Raw genomic sequence first — 20,086 nt, forward strand, 5'->3', positions numbered from 1 at the left:
CAGTCAGCTTCGGGAGGGGAGGTCCTCTCTCCCAATTCAAAAGATCTACAGCTGCGGCCCGCGGTTACATAAGAACATAAGAAATGCCTCTACTAGGTCAGACCTGAGGTCCATCGTGCCCAGCAATCCGCTCACGCGGCGGCCCAACAGGTCTAGGACCAGTGCAGTAATCCTCTATCTATACCCCTCTATCCCCTTTTCCAGCAGGAAATTGTCCAATTCCTTCTTGAACCCCAGTACCGTACTCTGCCCTATTACGCCCTCTGGAAGCGCATTCCAGGTGTCCACCACACGCTGGGTAAAGAAGAACTTCCTAGCATTCGTTTTGAATCTGTCCCCTTTCAACTTTTCCGAATGGCCTCTTGTTCTTTTATTATTTGAAAGTTTGAAGAATCTGTCCCTCTCTACTCTCTCTATGCTCTTCATGATCTTGTAAGTCTCTATCATATCCCCTCTAAGTCTTCTCTTCTCCAGGGAAAAGAGTCCCAGTTTTTCCAATCTCTCAGCGTATGAAAGGTTTTCCATCCCTTTTATCAGACGCTCTCCTCTGAACCCTCTCGAGTATCGCCATATCCTTCTTAAGGTACGGCGACCAATATTGGACGCAGTACTCCAGATCCGGACGCATCATCGCTCGATACAATGGCAAGATAACTTCTTTCGTTCTGGTTGTAATACCCTTTTTGATGATGCCTAGCATTCTATTTGCCTTCTTAGCAGCCGCTGCGCACTGTGCCGTCCACTTCATTGTCAAGTTCACCATTACCCCCTGGTCCATTTAAAAACATCCCTCCCATCGTATAGTTGAACCTCGGATTTCTGTTTCCCACATGTTACATTTCTCAACATTGAACTTCAGCTGCCATCTCGTCGCCCATTCCCCTAGTTTGTTCAAGTCCCTTTGCAGTTCTTCACAGTCTTCTTTAGTCCGAGCTCTACTAAATAGATTGGTGTCATCCGCAAATTTTATTATCTCACACTTCGTCCCTGTTTCTAGATCATTTATGAATAAACTAGTCTTTAAGCCCGTTACATTAACGGGTGTTAGAATAGATGTGTCTGTCTGTCTGTGTTTCTTTCTCTCTCTCTCTCCTTGGCCACTGCCTGTGTCCTTCTATCTTCCCCCCCTCCCCAAGCAAAACTGTCTGCCCCCAGCACACCCCTCCACCCAAAGCAGCCCCCTTTCCCTCTCCCTGACTGTCTATCCATGGCCCCCTTCTGTATTCACCCCAGAGCAAAGCTGTTTGCCCCCAGCACATACCTCCCCCCCAAAGCAGCCCCTTTTCCCTCTCACTGTCTCTCCATGACCCCTTCTGTCTTCCCTTAGTGCCCCCAGTGCCGCCTTCCATGTCCTTAATGTCCCATTCAATGTCCTTAGTGCCCTCAGTGCCTTCTTCCTATATCCCTAGTGCCCTCAGTGCCCCCAGTGCCTCCTTCCCGTGTCCTTAGTGCCCTTTCCTATGTCCTTAGTGCCCCCAGTGCCTCCTTCCAATGCCCCCCTCAATGCCTTTTAGACTTTGTTCCACCCACACCCTCTCACCGAAGCCAGCCTACCTGCCTCCCATCCCCCTGTGCAGTAGAACCTTTAATTTCTACCCCCCCTCCATTCTCCCATACAGTAGAATTCGCCATTTACAGCATGTTTATATCTACCCCACGCCCCCCCCCCCCACGCCAGTACTGCTGCCATGCAGTCGACCCCACTGACCCTGCCATCGTGAGACGAACACAAACCTCCGGCCTGCAGCACTTTACATTTTCCTCGGCAGTGAAAATCAAGACAGTAGAAGGCTGGAAGCAGAATGTTTACAGTGCTGTGGAGCAGGCCGGAGGTTTGTGTTCATCTGGCGGTTGGGAGGGTTTGATGGTAGGCTCAACCCGTCGGGCCGAATGGTACCGTGTAGACACCTCCTTGGGCAGCAAGTTTCGGACGCGCACCGCCACGCGTTTTCGTCGACCCGGGGCTTCGGCGGCATCGACGGAGCGAGCCGCTTCATCTTGTTTCTTCGGAAGCCGCCCCCTCCCCCGGAGCGACTCCGACCTGTACCGGGCCCTCCAGTAGGTCACACTCGCACATCCGAGCTCTCTCAGCAGGGAATTTTGAAAGCTGCGGCGGCGCGAGGTGGAGAGCAGGTGACGTAAAACCTGCGCATGCGCACTCGTGTTTCCGCGACGGGATCAGGGAACACGATTTTTTTAGTGTGCATGCGCGGCCTATCATTTTTTTTTTATCAATAAATGTTTATTGAAAGTTTTGTAGTGTGAAAATATACAAACCAGAATATAAATATCAGGGACTACAAATGTGAAGCAAGCATCTAATAAACACCCCAATACACAGAATGTTCCCCCATCAGTACAAATATCAAAAAATGGCTCCCAACATTAGTAACAAGCCCCCAATATTTATCAGTAACCAGGACCCCACAGTACCCCCCCCCCCACCCCTCCAGCATCAGCACCCTGCAGGAGGGACCCCCTGTTGTTTCTTCAGGTACGTCCCCCTCAAGCACTATCCCCCCCCCCCCCAGAAAGAAGCTCAATATAAAGATTCGATTTTTTCTAATATTCGTGTCCAAGTCCGGGTGTAAGTATAAAAGTACCCATGACGTTTTGCAATAGACAGTTCCATTTGGAAAATAAACTGAAGCTTTAAAGTCCAATCCAAATGAGTAGGTGCCAGACCCTGTTTCCAATGAGCTGCAATCAAGCATTTAGCGGCCGCCAAACCCCAGCGCCGGAGCTTAGTTTGCCAGGAATATTGACTAACATTGTAAAGGCCTAATAAACATCCCTGTGGAGAAAAAGGCAATAAAATCTGTAACAAGTGTGATAAACATTCCACTACTTTCCTCCAAAAGGGCTTCAAAACAGGACAGTCCCACCATATATGCAAAAAGGTCCCCATATCCATCCCACATCTCCAACACATTGCAGAAACAGCGGGAAACATGCGATGGAGACGGACAGGCGTATAGTACCAGCGGAGGACTACTTTATAGGCATTTTCCTTAATAAGTGCACAAGAGGAGGCCTTGCCCACTTCCATGTGAATTCTAGACCACTCCACCGCAGAAAAATTACAGTGCAAGTCCACCTCCCAAGCCCGCTGATAGAGAGTCGGAAAAGAAAAGGAGCCCCGTATATATTGGTAAAGAACAGAGATGGGTTTAGGCATGTTCCTAAGAGTGACCCACATATGAGCAAAAGGGTCGAGAGATTGAATGGGCCCCCTATCCCACTTCTGAGAGTTAAGAAAATGACGTATCTGAGAATAGGCCAGAAAATCTCCCTCGGGCAAGGCAGCGCTTATCCGGAAGGTTTCAAAAGACACCAGGACCCCCTTCTGAAGCACATCGCGAAAGGTATATAACCCCAATCGTGCCCACCGCACAAAAACAGAGCTTTCCCCACCGGCCGGGAACATTGGCTCCTCCCGCATCGCACCAAGAATTGATGGGACTACCCCAGCCCCCCAGCGCCTTCTAGTAACACACCACATTTTCAAAAGATGTTCCAAAAACGGGTTCCCTGGAACAGCCAATTTCCTAATACCCATCGAGGAAGACCAAAGCCAATGTTTCAAACAGGGGCGTCCCACAAAATGCTGTTCCAGGCGCACCGCCAATTTAAAATCCGCGATCTCCCAATCTAATAAGAGCCGCAGCTGAGCAGCTCGGTAGTACCACAACAAATTTGGTACCGCACGCCCCCCTCTATCCCTGGCCGCCCACAAAGCAGCTCTAGAAATACGAGGAGGTTTCCCCTGCCAAATAAAACGAAAAAATAAAGCATGTAACTGTTTCAGCACCAAATATGGGACTGCAACCGGCAGTGTTTGAAAGAGAAAGAGCAAGCGGGGTAAGACATTCATTTTTAAAACTGCAATGCGACCCCACCAAGACAACCAAAACCCGTTCCATCGTTGAATATCAGTTCGGACTTGATGAATAATCCTTGCATAGTTAGCTGTATACAATTGGGATAAATCAGTAGGTATACGTATCCCCAGATAGCGAAGAACCCCAGGTGCCCAGCGAAAAGGAAACCGATCAGCTAACCTTCGTTGATCCTCCACCCCCAAGGTTACACTCAACAATTCAGATTTATCCATATTTACCGTAAATCCCGAAACCCGCCCGTACTCCAAAAAAAGATCAACTAAAATCGGTAGCGAGTCCTCCGGATCCCGGACATACAATAACACATCATCAGCAAAGAGTGCCAAACGATGTTCAATATCCCCCACCGTCACCCCCCAATATCCCCCACCGTCACCCCCCAATATCCCCCCCCCCCAATAAGTCACCATGTTCCCGAATACGAGTGGCCAAAGGTTCCATATAGAGAGCAAACAACAGAGGAGACAAAGGGCAACCCTGTCGGGTGCCTCTCCCTATGGAAAAAAAGTCACTATAAACCCCATTAATACACACTGTGGCTCTTGGAGCAGCATAAAAGGCCTGCACCCAGGTCAAAAAGAAAGCTCCCAACCCCATCCGCGTCATCACCTGCCATAAAAATTCCCAATCAACCTGATCAAAAGCCTTCTCGGCATCAATCGCCAATAAGGCAACTTTAGCAGATGTCCTCTGTGCAGCCCACATAAGGTGTAACGTGCGTCTAATATTATCACAAACTTGTCGTTTTTGAACAAAACCAGATTGATCCAAATGCACCAAAGAAGGCAGCACCCAACCCAGACGAAGAGCTAGAACTTTAGCTAGAATTTTTGCATCAGTATTCAGCAACGAAATCGGCCGATATGACCCACACCCCAGCGGATCTCTGTTAGGCGTAAGCAAGATCGAAATCCCGGCCTCCCCCATAGTGGAGGGCAACGGGGAACCTTCCCGCACCCCATTTGCAACCCGAACCAACAACGGAGCAAGAACCTCGCGAAATAGTTTATAAAACTGATTAGTATACCCATCCAGGCCGGGCGATTTCCCCAACTTCAAATTAGCAATGACTCCCATGACTTCTCCTAACTCAATAGGCTCATTAAGCAACTCCCTATCATCGTCGGAAAGTCGAGGAAGCCGCAACTGCGATAGGTACCCCTCAGTAGCCATGGGATCTCTTCCCTGCGAAGTCCCATACAAATCAGAATAAAATTTAAGGAAAACCGACCTAATGGCCGAGTCAGTACGACGCACCGTCCCCCCCGCATCTCGTATTGTTGTGATTGCCGCTCTCGCCTGTTTCAACTTAATTAACCTAGCCAGGCGAGATCCAGGTGTATTATTATACTCATAAACCGTTTGCCTCAAGCGGGTCCTCAAAAACTCATACTCTTCCATCTGTAGTAAAGAAAGCTCCGCCCGTACCTTAACAAGTTGCTCATATACTAAGGGGTCCTGGTGTCTCTGATGCAGCCTCCCCAACCGCTCCAGTCGTTTATGAAGCGCCAATGAGCGCTGAGCCCGCCGACGCTTATAACGAGCACCCCATTTTATAAAAATACCCCGAACTACCACCTTCAGGGCATCCCATAAAATTGCATCATTGACCGTATCATTATCATTATTCTGGAGATACTGATCTACTGTTTCACTCACCTCCCGAACCACAACAGGATCCTTCAATAAAGACTCGTTAAGTCTCCAAAAACGGCGTCCCTCCCCGGCCCAATAACCCGCACAAGTTACCCACACCGGCGCGTGATCAGAGACTTGAATATCTCCAATTTCCGCCCGGCAAATCCCTCCCCACAAATTACGATGGACCCACAGCCCATCTATACGTGCATACGATCTATGTGCATGTGAATAGTGAGTATAGGTACGCTGCGTGGGGTGCAACAACCTCCAGCAGTCGACCAAGCCCAGAGAAGAAAATAAAGACAGTAAAGCCCGTCTAGCAGCCTTAGACGGTGACCGAGTCCCACCCACAGAGTGATCCAAAATAACATCAGGTGTAACATTAAAATCTCCACCAAGATACACTGACCCCTGCACAAAACCAACCAGGTCTTCTTTAATAGACCCAAAATAACTGGCTTGTCCTGTATTGGGGCCATACAAATTGATAAGGGTGATGGTACGGCCCTGTATAGTAGCCACAAGAGCCAAACATCTCCCCGCGCCATCACGATAAACTTGATCAACTACAAGCCCTAGTCCCTTTCGTATCAATATGGCCAAGCCCCCCACTTTCTTCCCTGGTGTCAACCCCTGGTGTGTCCAGATCTGGTCATAAGTGTTGGAACGTAAAACCGCCACATCACGAGGCCTCAAATGTGTTTCCTGAAGTATACAAACATCCCATTGCATGCGTGCCAATTCCTTATACACAATACTACGCTTACCGGGACTATTAAGTCCATTAACATTCCACGAACCTACAGTAAAAAGCTTCTCATCTGCCCTTGCCCTCCCCTCCCCCACCCTAACCCCCCCAATCCCCACCCCCCTCCCCCCACCCCTACGCTGCATCGAACCCTGTACATTAGGATTCGCCAGCTTACAGAAAGTGCAATCCTCTCCCAAAGGCATTTATGACCCCTTTCAAAAACATTGAAACAACCAAAGTGCAGATCCACACACATACCCAACGTGCCACACCTTCTCCCCCCAACTGCACTCAACCCTCAAGCATTCCACCAACTCCCAAACCCTATTCAGACCAGCAAAAAACTCCCCTTGCCCCTCAAAACCCAACCAGCAAGTAACAATATAACCCAACATCACATCATGTAATAAAGAACTGGGTGTTAAGGAAAGTCACATTATCAACCAGAGTCCCCAGCTCAGCCAAGCCTACCCACAGCCAAAAGATCAAATCCGGCTCCGTAAAGGTAGTACAGTATCTGAACCCCAGTCAGGTGTGGGGTTTTGCCGGTTTCTTGCCAGAACGCAATGCCGTATTCCAAGATGCACTCTGCGCTGATGTGGATGCCACAGCTGGAGGCCGTTCTTCCTCCCGCACGGTCCCACAGCCCAGGGCTCGCATCTCCGCCCAGGCCTCCGACACTGTGCTCACCCTCCGAGATGTCCCATTAACGGTCAGCCACATCCCAAAGGGAAAGAGCCAACGGTATTTATGGCCCCCAGAGCGTAAGGCGGAGGTGACATCTTTAAACGCTCTGCGCTTCTGCAAGGTAGACCACGCCAGATCCTGGAATACTCCCACCGCCAAATCCTTCCACCGGAGTGTAGCTTGTCGTCGACCAGCCAATAAGATCCGCTCCTTCAACGTAAAGTCCCCAAAGCAAGCAATGATATCACGAGTGCTCTGGGCTCATGCAGCTCCCAGACTGCGATGGGCACGCACCAGCACTATAGTATCAGGCAGGTCAGCTCCATCAGCTCTCAGCAAATGCTCACAAAAGTCCCGTACCACTGCCTTGCAATCCCTGTACTCCTCTGTTTCAGGGATGCCCTTAAAGCGCAGATTGCAGCGCCTAGACCGATTCTCTAGGTCCTCAACCTGGGTTTGGAGGTCCCGGAGTTCGGACGACAGGCGAGCCGAGGTCTCAGAATTAGAGGTCACCACCGTATGGAGGGTAGCCACGTGGTCTTCCGACGCTGATACTCGGGCTCCCAGCTCACCAACCTCCGACCGCAGCTCCGCAATCGCTGCCCGCACGTCTCCTCGCACCCCCACAATTTCCGCCTTCAGTTCTTTAAACCAGTCCGTGATGGACTTCTGGGGCGCATCACCAACCTCCCCCCGCTGATCGGGGATCCCCTCATCCTCCGACTCCGATTGAGTCGCCGGTCCGGCCGCCATTTTCTTTTTCTCCCCCATGCTGCCTGCCGCCTCCGGTCCCGATTTCTCCGGCGGATCGCCAAAGAATTTAAATTTATCTAGGCGCTTTCGGGTCGCCATGAAAGAGGGGGTCCGGGCCGTTGTGTTTCGTGGCAAAAAAGACGCACTTTGGAAGCGCCAAGCTCAAAAATAGCAAAAGCCCGACGGAGCTTCTGCTTCACACTGCCATTCGGCAAGATGACGTCACTTCCTCCGCGCGGCCTATCATTTTATTATATTAGATTAAATAGTACTGAGCCCTGAGGGACCCCACTCGTGACCCTCCTCCAGTCCGAGTAGTGGCCCTTCACTCCTACTCTCTGTTTCCTACCCGCCAACCAGCTTCTGATCCATCTATGTACATCTCCTTCCACCCCATGGTTCTTCAGTTTCCGGAGTAGGCGTTCATGGGGCACCTTGTCAAAGGCTTTTTGGAAATCTAGAAATATGATGTCTATGGGGTCTCCTTTGTCCATCCGTTTGTTAATTCCTTCGAAGAAGTGCAATAAATTCGTTAGGCAAGATCTTCCCTTGCAGAAACCGTGTTGGCTGGTTATCAGAAGTTCGTTTCTTTCAAAATGTTCATCGATTTTTTCTTTTATCAGTGTTTCTGCCATTTTCCCCGGAACCGAGGTCAGACTCACCGGTCTGTAATTTCCTGGGGTCACCTCTTGATCCCTTTTTAAAGATGGGCGTAACGTTGGCTATCTTCCAGTCCTCCGGGATCACGCCTGTTTTCAGGGATAGATTGCAAATTTGCTGCAGTAGTTCCGCTATCTCCTCCTTTAATTCCTTCAGAACCCTTGGATGGATTCCGTCCGGACCCGGGGATTTGTCTGTTTTTAATTTATCTATCTGCCTGTGTACATCTTCAAGGCTCACTTCCATGGTTGTTAATTTTTCTGCCTGATTTCCATTGAAGAATTGCTCAGGTTCCGGTATGTTGGATGTGTCTTCGTTTGTAAATACAGATGAAAAGAACACGTTAAGTCTTTCTGCCACTTCTTTCTTCTCCTTCACCACTCCCTTCTTATCACCGTCGTCCAGCGGTCCCACATCCTCCCTAGCCGGTTGCTTCCCTTTAACATATCTAAAGAACAGTTTGAAATTTTGTGCTTCCCTGGCTAGCCTCTCTTCATACTCTCTTTTGGCTTTTCGAACCACACGGTGACATTCTTTTTGATATTTCCTGTTCTCTTTCCAGTTCCCCTCAGTTTTGTCCTTTTTCCATTTCTTGAATGAATTTTTCTTATTGCCTATTGCTTCCTTCACTGTTTTGGTTATCCACGCCACGTCCTTTATTCGACTCTTTTTGCACCCCTTTCTGAATCTGGGGATATATAGATTTTGTGCCTCACTCACCGTGTTCTTGAGAAAAGACCAGGCAGGTTCTACCATTTGCCATTTTTTTGAAGTGTTCCTAAGTTTCTTCCTTACCATTTTCCTCATTGCTTCGTAGTTTCCTTTCCTGAAGTTTAAAGTTGTTGCTATGGTTCTTTTTCTTTTCGGTATTCCTACCTCAACCTTGAACTTGATCACATTATGATCGCTGTTTCCCGACGGTCCCACTACCTCTACTTCTTTAGCAGGTCCCCTTAACTCATTTAGGATTAGATCCAGAGTGACTGAAGGGGCGTGACTAAAGGGGAAGGACCTGCCCCTTCGGAGCTACAAGGAGCCACAAGCAAGAAAAGAGAAACAACAAATGGGAAAAAGGAAAGCGAAGAGTATACCATCAATTTCAGGAATGGGACAGATGGATCGCCATCTATGTCCTATTCCTATGACATCTTTGGGAGGTAAGACTGATTTCTACTCTCATTCTGCTTCGCTCTCTTCCGGTGATCCATCACCTCCACCTCAACCAATTCTAAAATTACTGGAAGAAAAAAATTCCACTCCCAGAGAAGAAGAGGAATCAATTTCTTCCCAATAAACTGATATGGATTTGACATCAACATCATTGGAGAAATCTGGAACTGTATTAACTCCTGTCCAAATGCCAGCAATTGCTATTAATGAATCTTCTGTAGATAAATCTATTACCTTACAGGACGTTTGGACAGTAGTAAACAGAATAGAAAATTCCTTGCCGGGGACGGTTGTGAAACTTTGTCAATTCTCAACTGAAATTACTAATAAAGTGACAAAGCAAGAAGCTCAACTAAATTTTATGGGAAAAAGAGTTGATAAAGTAGAATCATCTGTCTCTGTAATTCAAGCATGCTTAAGTTCAAGTTCAAGTTTAATTATTCTTAATGAATCGCCTATTTTAAATCACTAAGCGATGTACAAAGCCTTAATACATACAGATTGATACCTTAATACATACAAATTAAATATTAGTGACAATATAAAGTAAATTTTGTAAATAGTAAACATACTTAATTACAAACGTATATTAAAATGTTAGTTAGGGTATAGAGACATACTTGAATTGTGAGGATAAATAGGAAATAAATTACAATAATTGGATAGGAAAGGAAGAGTAATAACAAAGGAAAAAACAAGTAGGAAGGGGAAGTAAATTTATAGATAAATAAAAAAGTATAATAAAATATTAAGAATCATATGCATCTTTAAAAAAAAATGTTTTTAGTGTTTTTTTAAAAATGGATAAATCTTTTAATTCCCTAATGTGTTGCGGTAAGAGATTCCAAGACTGAGGGGCAATAACAGAGAACATGTCGTTACGCCTAGTTCCAATCACCTTCAACGAGGGGACCGACAGGAGGTTGGAAGAAGAAGAGCGAAGTGAACGAGTCGTGTTATAAGGGATTAACCATCTATTAATGAATTGTGGCTCATTGAAAGTGATGGTTTTAAAAACTAAAAGTAATAGTTTAAACGTAATACGGTGATTTACCGGTAACCAATGAGATCTGATAAGAAGGGGAGTAACATGATCGTATTTTTTTGCGTTGTAGATTAATTTCACAGCCGTATTCTGAATTAATTGTAGTCTTTTTTTTTCCTTTTGTGTAATGTTAATGAGAAGGGAATTACAGTAGTCTAATTTTGAGATTATTAAAGAATGAACCAGGATATTTAAGGATTCATGCTGAAGGAATTTGGAAAGCGAACGAATGAGACGTAATTTGTAAAAACATGTTTTAACAGTATTACTAATGTGATTATGGTATGTAAGTTTATCGTCAATCAAAATGCCTAGGATTTTTATAGTAGTAACCACAGTAAGGAGGACCGCAACAACTGCGCTCAACTTCAGGAAAGGGAACTATGCTGCTATGAGGGAAATGGTGGGAAGAAAGCTCAGAAACATCCTTAGGATGGAGACTGTAGGAAGCACCTGGACCCTATTCAGGGACACCCTGCAGGAAGCACAAAGAATGTACGTCCCCAGTTTCAGGAAAAGCGGCAAGAACAAGCGATCAAAGGACCCGGTTTGGATCTCAACTGAAGCAAAGAGGGCAATAAATGACAAAAAAGTATCCTTCCGGAGATGGAAAAATGACCCAACGGAGGAAAATCACCAGGCGCACAGGAAATGCCAAAAGGAATGCCACCGGGAGGTTAGAAAAGCAAAAGGGAACTACGAAGAGGGGCTGGCCAGGGAGGCGAAGAACTTCAAGGCATTCTTCAGTTACGTAAAGGGGAAGCGACCAGCGAGAGAGGAGGTGGGGCCGTTGGACGATGGGGATAGGAAGGGAGTGATTAAGGAGGATAAAGAGGTAGCTGAGAGGTTGAACACGTTCTTCTCGTCAGTTTTCACGAGAGAAGACACATCTAACATACCGAATTCAGAGGAGCTCATAAATGGGGAACAGGCTGAAAAATTGGAACACATAGAGGTAAGTAAGGAGGATGTCCTCAAACAGATAGACAGGTTAAAATGCGGCAAATCGCCGGGCCCAGACGGGATCCACCCAAGGGTTCTGAAGGAACTAAGACAAGAAATAGCGGGCACAATCCAGCATGTTTGCAACCTATCCTTGAAAACTGGAGAGGTACCAGAGGACTGGAAACTGGCAAATGTCACACCTATCTTCAAGAAGGGATCGAGGGGTGACCCCGGGAACTACAGGCCGGTGAGCCTGACTTCAATTATAGGGAAGATGGTGGAAGCTATGATCAAGGATGGTATTTGCGAGCACATCGAGAGAAATGGCCTACTGAGAACAAGCCAGCACGGATTCTGTAAGGGAAGGTCATGCTTAACGAACCTTTTGCACTTCTTTGAGGGAATAAGCAGTCAGGTGGACAATGGGGAACCCATAGACATCATTTACCTCGATTTTCAAAAGGCTTTCGACAAGGTGCCACATGAAAGGCTGCTTAGGAAGCTGTGGAACCACGGGGTGGGAGGGGATGTGCACAGATGGATCAAGCACTGGTTGTCGGGTAGACTGCAGAGGGTCGGAGTAAAGGGACAATATTCTGACTGGCGGGGAGTCACGAGCGGTGTGCCACAGGGATCGGTGCTGGGGCCGTTACTCTTCAACATATTTATCAATGACCTGGAAAAGGAGGCAAAGTGCGAGGTTATAAAATTTGCAGACGATACCAAACTGTGCGGCAGAGTTAGATCCAGGGAGGAGTGTGAGGACCTGCAAAGGGACCTGGACAAGCTGGAAGACTGGGCAAACAAATGGCAAATGCGCTTTAACGTGGAAAAATGCAAGGTCATGCATATAGGGAAAAGGAACCCGTTGTTCAACTACAAATTGGGGGGGGCATTGCTGGGAGACAGCAGTCTAGAGAGAGACTTGGGTGTGCTGGTAGATGCATCACTGAAGCCATCTGCGCAGTGCGCAGCAGCCTCGAAAAAAGCCAACAGGATGCTGGGCATCATAAAGAGGGGCATAACAACCAGGACGCGGGAAGTCATCATGCCATTGTATCGAGCGATGGTGCGTCCACATCTGGAATACTGCGTTCAATATTGGTCGCCGTACCTCAAGAAGGACATGGCGGTACTTGAGAGAGTCCAAAGGAGAGCAACGAAACTGGTAAGGGGGCTGGAACACTGCCCGTACGCCGAGAGGTTGGATAGGCTGGGGCTCTTCTCTCTGGAAAAAAGGAGGCTCAGGGGAGATATGATAGAGACCTTCAAGATCATGAGGGGCATAGAGAGGGTGGATAGGGACAGATTCTTCAGGCTGAAGGGGACAACAAGTACGAGGGGGCATTCGGAGAAACTGAAGGGAGATAGGTTCAAAACAAATGCAAGGAAGTTTTTTTTCACCCAAAGGGTTGTGGACACCTGGAATGCGCTACCGGAAGAAGTGATCAGGCAGAGTACGGTACAGGGATTCAAACAGGGATTGGACGGATTCCTGAGGGATAAAGGGATCGTGGGATACTGAGAGAGGTGCTGGGATGTAACACAGGTATAGAAAGCAAACCAGGTAATAAGTATAGAAACCCAACCAGGTAGTGCATGTGCAAGACCAGAGGGTTAGGACTTCGATGGGAAGATAGGACTCAATGGGAAACCAAGGTGGCAAGGGGGCCCCTTCTGGTGATTCAGACAGGTCGTGACCTGTTTGGGCCGCCGCGGGAGCGGACTGCTGGGCAGGATGGACCTATGGTCTGACCCGGCGGAGGCACTGCTTATGTTCTTATGTTCTAATGTGGCGTTATTAATGGAAATTGGAGCAATTAATTTAATGTCATTTTTCCAAGTAAAAAACATTGTTTTTGTTTTTTTGAGGTTTAAAGCTAATTTGTTTGAGAAAAGCCAATCTTTTATCGAAAGAAGTTTATTGTTAATACATGTAATATGGTCCAAATTTTCAGGATCCAAAGGATGAATTAGTTGTATGTCATCAGCATATGCAAAAGTGGTAAAACCTAAAGACTGCGCTAAGTTTAAAAGTGGAGAGAGAAATATATTGAAGAGGAGGGGGGAAAGTATTGAACCTTGTGGAATTCCATAATTTGTAGAATAACTTTTAGAAAAATTATTGTTAAAGCTGATGACAGTGGATCGATTTGTAAGAAAAGAGGAAAACCACTCTAAAACTTGGTCTTTGACACCAATAGAGTTTAGACGATCTAATAAAAGGTTATGATCTATGGTGTCGAAAGCAGCTGTTAAATCTAGGGAGATTAAGATAACCGATTTGTGGTGGTCTAGAAAGTAGTGAATGTTGTTAGTTAGACCAATCATGGTGTATTCTGTACTGTAATATTTACGGAAACCAGTTTGATGTGGGTGGAGTACATTGGTTGTTTCTATGATATCCGAAAGTTGTTCAAAAACCAGTCTCTCTGTAAGTTTGGCTATGAAAGGAATATTTGCGATAGGACGATAATTAGAAGTTTCATCTGGAGAAACTTTATGGTCTTTCAAGATTGGAAAGGTAATGGATTTTTTCCATTCCTGGGGAAGGGAGGCCGTGGATAAGCTGTGTTGTATTAAAGCTAGAATAAAAGGACCTAGACAAGAAAAGAATTTTTTAAGATAGTATGGAGGTATTATTTCTTCTCGTGTTCCTTTTAAGTTTGTTTTATTTAAAATGGATTCTATATCACTTAATGATGGAATTTTAAATTTTGAACATTTGGATGTGGAAATGTATAGAGAATTGTCATTGTCTAAAGGTTGAAAGGGGGAGGTTGGTTGAAAAGTATTACGAACTAATTCAAGTTTAGTGGAAAAATAATCCGCAATATCTTGAGATGAAAGAGCACATTTTTGAGCCAAATTATTATTATTAGCCAAAGGAGAAATAGATTTTACTATGGAATATAAAGCTGATGGGTTTCTGGCTTCTGCTATTTTTTTATTAAAATAGTTACTTTTGGCAAGATTGATTTTTTGTTTGTAAAATAAAGCGTGTTCTTTGTACTTATGTAAATTAGTGGTGGATTTATTTTTTCTCCATTTCCTTTCTAGGGATCTCTGCTGTTGTTTTAATAATAGAAGTTCTTCTGTGTACCAGGGATGTAATAATTTACGAAAAGTAGGAGTTTTAGATATTAGAGGAGCTTTAGAGTTAATGAGTTCTTTTAGTGTTGAATCCCAGATACGTAACTGTTCATCAAAGGGAGAAGAGAAGAACTTTAAACTAATAGAATTAAAGATGATTGAAACATCCTTCAAATCAATTTTAGAGAAATCTCTATATGTGGTAGTTTTGCGCTTTGAAGCTAACGGGTCAGGAATACTTTGTTTAAATGTAAGATCACATGATATAAGATAGTGGTCTGACCATGGAATTGGGTAGATTAGTGGTGTAGAATAGTTAAACATTGAAAATTTAGGTACTAATAACATGTCAATTGTGTGTTTGGCAGTATGAGTTGGTTGGTGTATGGTTGTGGATAAGTTAATAGAGTTAATAAAGGTAAGCATATCTTTTGTAACATCTAATATGAAAGATAATTCAGTAATACATATGCAAATGGAGAAAATTGAGAATGCCATAGTAACATAGTAACATAGTAGATGACGGCAGATAAAGACCCGAATGGTCCATCCAGTCTGCCCAACCTGATTCAATTTAAATTATTATTTTTTTTTTTTTCTTCTTAGCTATTTCTGGGCGAGAATCCAAAGCTTTACCCGGTACTGTGCTTGGGTTCCAACTGCCGAAATCTCTGTTAAGACTTACTCCAGCCCATCTACACCCTCCCAGCCATTGAAGTCCTCCCCTGCCCATCCTCCTCCAAACGGCCATGCACAGACACAGACCGTACAAGTCTGCCCAGTAACTGGCCTAGTTCAATCTTTAATATTATTTTCTGATTCTAAATCTTCTGTGTTCATCCCACGCTTCTTTGAACTCAGTCACAGTTTTACTCTCCACCACCTCTCTCGGGAGCGCATTCCAGGCATCCACCACCCTCTCCGTAAAGTAGAATTTCCTAACATTGCCCCTGAATCTACCACCCCTCAACCTCAAATTATGTCCTCTGGTTTTACCATTTTCCTTTCTCTGGAAAAGATTTTGTTCTACGTTAATACCCTTTAAGTATTTGAACGTCTGAATCATATCTCCCCTGTCTCTCCTTTCCTCTAGGGTATACATATTCAGGGCTTCCAGTCTCTCCTCATACGTCTTCTGGCGCAAGCCTCCTATCATTTTCGTCGCCCTCCTCTGGACCGCCTCAAGTCTTCTTACGTCTTTCGCCAGATACGGTCTCCAAAACTGAACACAATACTCCAAGTGGGGCCTCACCAATGACCTGTACAGGGGCATCAACACCTTCTTCCTTCTACTGACTACGCCTCTCTTTATACAGCCCAGAGTCCTTCTGGCAGCATAAAGAGAGGCGTAGTCAGTAGAAGGAAGAAGGTGTTGAGATCTAGGAACCTCTGCTTCCTGTATTTTCCTTTATCTCATTTCCTTTCTCCTTTGGAGTTATTGAGAATGTATCTGAAAGATGTTCTCCACTATATTCAGGTAGATGGTTTTTCTCCTGACAATTTATATTACATTTCCAGGAACACCAAAGTATTAGTTGAAGAGGGAGGTATAGATCAATTGGTATCACCAGATAGTCTGAATACCGAATTTTCACGTAGATAACGCGCACCCGTGTAAAACGCGCACACGGGTATAGCACGCGAAAAACACAAATTTATGTACAGAAATTTTTATATACCGCGCACACCCGTATACCGTGCATGCTGCCCGACTCTCCTTTCGCCCGCCCCGACTCTCCTCTGGCCACCCCGACTCTCCTTTCGCCCGCCCCGACTCTCCTCTCCCCCTTGAAGTCCCCCATGTGCCTTAGGTCCCTCCTGGAGGCGGGGCCTTGGGGACATGGTCGGGTTGGGCCCATGTGCCTCAGGCCCCGCCCCCAGGTGGGACCTAAGGCTCCCGGGCCTATTCTGATTGGCCCAGGCGCCTTAGGCCCCACCAGTAGGCGGAGCTTTGGGACGGATGGGCCAATCCGGCCTCATTCCGTCGTTGGCTGCCTGCCGGACAGGCGAGTTTGACTCCCGTCTGTCCGGCCAACTACACAAAGGTACGGGGAAGGAGGTGGGGGTGTCGTGGGGGTCGGCCAGGGGAGTCGCGGGTCGGCTGGGGGGGCGGTCGGAGGTTCTTGGGGGGGGCGGTCGTTGGGGGGAGGGGGGTTTGCGTCGAGGGCAGGAGGGCCTGGGATCCCTCCAGCCCGTAATGTAGTGCGGGGTGGGGGTAGGGGGTTGCCGTGGCCAGGAGGATTTGGGCTCCCTCCTGGCCCGAACAACTAGCGGGGGGGGGGGGGGGGTCGCCAGGGCCAGGAGGACTTGGGCTCCCTCCTGGCCCGATATTGTCGGGGAGTTGGGGAGTCGGCGGGGCAAGAGGGCTTGGGCTCCCTTTTGCCCCGATCGTGTCGGGGAGTCGGGGGGGGCAAGAGGGTTTGAGCTCCCTCTTGCCCCGATCGTGTCGGGGGTGCCGATGTTGGCTGGGGCAAGAGGGCTTGAGCTCCCTCTTGCCCCGATCGTGTCGGGGGTGCCGCGGTTGGCTGGGGCAAGAGGGCTTGAGCTCTCTCATGCACCGATCGTGTCGGGTGTCGGGACCGCCAAGAGGAAGCAGCAGGACACCGGTAGGACCTTCTACGTGATGGGGGGGGTCGGGAGGCTGTAGGGGTGCGAGCGGTCCTTCAGGGCGGGGGTGCGGGTGGGAGTGCGTGCGAGCGGTCCTTCGGGGTGGGGTGAATCGGACGTTGGGGGGGGAACTATGTAAAAAAATTTGTACAACGCGCTCACGCGTATAACACGCAAGGGTATGCGCGGTACGTAAAAACCACGTATAACGCGCGCGTTATATGCGAGAAAATACGGTATATCTCAGTTTTTAGAGTTTTCTAAAGATTATATTGCAAAAAGAGCAACGTTACTAGTAACATTAAAATCGGAAATGGAAAAGCAAGTTATTCTTAAACTTTATTTCATAAATAAACATGCTCTATTCTGTGGTCGGAAATTAAATGTGTTTCCAGATGTCTGCAGGCAAACACAGTATAGGAGAATACAGTTCCTACAACTCAAGACACGAGTCTTGGCTATAGGAGCTTTATTCTTCCTTAAATTTCCTTGTAAATGTTTGATTACATATGAGAGTAATAAGTACAGTTTTGTTGATCCATCTCAGTTGGAAAGTTTCTTACAAGATAAATCTAAAATAGATAAATTACCTGAGACTATTGCAGAGGTTGTTAAGAAGTGATAAAGTAAAGAAACGAATATAGATATGCTGTCTGCTTGTCTGAAGTTATAATTTGAATTTCCTTTTATATATGTGATCTATCGGGTGATGTTTCAGTCTCAATTATGTGGACTTGGAATTGAAAGACTTATTTTCTTTAATGTAATAATTTTTGTTTTACATTAGTGAGTATTCCTATTTTTATTTGTTGTAACAATGAATAAATTTATAATAATAAAAAAAAGAAAACAGACTGCGTACGTTTTTTTACTTTGTGAACATGAGTCATTAAAGATATGTAGCATTCCTATTACATGGTTTGACACTAGTTAATTTTACTACTAATAAAATCAGTAGCTATGGGTCTTCTGTCTGATAAAGGTTATGAGCAGGACAAGTTCCTGAAGGATATGGGGATTGAGGGATATAGATAGAGGTAGAGATAGGATCATGAAAGGGTTTAGATAGAAGAAAAATGGGGATTAAAGGGTTATAGACAAAAGATCACTTACAGATCATGGACCTGATGGGCTGCCGTGGGAGCGGACTGCTGGGCGCGATGGACCCCTGGCAACTTCTTATGTTCTTAATAGTAGATAGTGATACATTGACTTCATAACCTAAACTGGAAAAACAAAGGCTTTAAAAAAATAGCAATAATCAAAGATCCTCTCTGTCCTTCTTTCTGTTAGATTTGCAAGAGGAGGTAGAGAAAAGAGAGTGTATTTTTTTTTTAATAAATCTTTATTCATTTTCAAATATTACAAGTGTATAATAATCAATCAGAAATATTTTAACTAATCACTTGACAATCTTATTTATATTCCTCCAAATATATAAATATAAAAGAATCCCACCCCTCCCACCCATATATTAATAATTAACAATTATTATCATTCAGAATCCCACCCCCCTATATCTTATCTAATACTAAGGTGTTTAAGATGTCTGATCATTAGAATAAATAATCAATGGCCCCCAAATCTTTTTAAACTTATTATAATTACCTTGTTGCATAGCAAGCACCCTTTCCATTTTATAAATATGGCATACTGAATTCCACCAGAAAGTATAATTTAGTTTAGTGTAATCTTTCCAATTTCCTGTAATCTGCTGAATGGCAACCCCTGTCAATATCAATAGAAGTTTATTATTATTTGCAGAAATTGGGCTTTTAAATCTCATTGATGTACCAAATAATATAGTATCATATGAAAGGGCAACATGATTTTCTAACAATGAATTAATTTGGGACCAAATTAACTTCCAAAAAGCATTTATATAGGGACAGTATATTTAAAATATTCAGTATGCGTCACAGGATAAAAAAAATTTGTATTGAAAAACTTGCATTATTAAGGAAAACTATGGCAGATTGAAACCCATAAACTCTATATTATGTTAATTGGTATTAGACCCCTAGTTTGTATGAATTACAATACAATCTTGTCACAAACTTGTACTGTAATTATGTCAAATTGTAAACTGTATATTTTGTATGTTTGTATGTTTATCCTGTAACCCATTTTGAGCTCTTTGGGGACAAAGGAATAGAAAATGAAATAAATAAATACTCTTATTTGATGTGTTCAGGTTTCATCTCTTATGATGAGACGTATTTACTAATAATACAAGGGGGTGTAGAAAAGTTCTCAGCCCAACCAACCAATTTCCTAAATTTTGAGCGTTATTTTGCCACTAGCTGAAAAGAGCGTTATCTTATTTCATTAAGTGCCAATTTGGAGAGACAAAATTTTATCTCTTGATATTGTTTCAGATCATTAATTGAAACATATTCACATCAGTCTCTTCTTGGTTGGACTGATAACTTTTCAGCACCTACTTGTACATGTTAACAGCTTTGGTAAATTAGCCTAAAGATAAGTCTCATATGCTGCCATTATTGGAACTAATGTGACCGTGACTGGTGTTTGATCTGTGCTAAATGATCACATATTCTTCACTTTTCTGCAGCAAAGGACAAAGGGGAGAAGAAGTTATTTGGCTTTGCTTTCACTCCACTGATGAGAGATGACGGCACTACGCTATCAGATGATACCCATGAATTGTATGTCTATAAGGTATGGTGCAGCATGTTAGAGACTGCTCCAATGCAGCAAACAGAAAGAATGCAGACCTATGCAACGAATATAGTAATGGGACCAAGAAAAGGTATTTCAAATATGGAAATATAGCTCAGATTATTAAATAGCAACGTCATCTTGTATGAC

General features: G+C 45.1%; 1 protein-coding gene across 3 annotated transcripts in view; it reads left to right on the top strand.

Moving 5' to 3' along the window:
- DOCK3 (dedicator of cytokinesis 3) overlaps positions 1-20,086 on the top strand; it is a 694,894-nt gene that overhangs the window by 263,314 nt on the left and 411,494 nt on the right. For all 3 annotated transcript variants that reach the window (XM_033926008.1, XM_033926006.1, XM_033926007.1), the window contains exon 17: positions 19,830-19,936. In XM_033926008.1, the coding sequence (XP_033781899.1) occupies positions 19,830-19,936 (107 nt within the window). The remainder of the gene's footprint in view (positions 1-19,829; positions 19,937-20,086) is intronic.

Source organism: Geotrypetes seraphini, chromosome 17, assembly GCF_902459505.1.
Source record: "Geotrypetes seraphini chromosome 17, aGeoSer1.1, whole genome shotgun sequence".
NCBI lineage: Eukaryota > Metazoa > Chordata > Amphibia > Gymnophiona > Dermophiidae > Geotrypetes > Geotrypetes seraphini.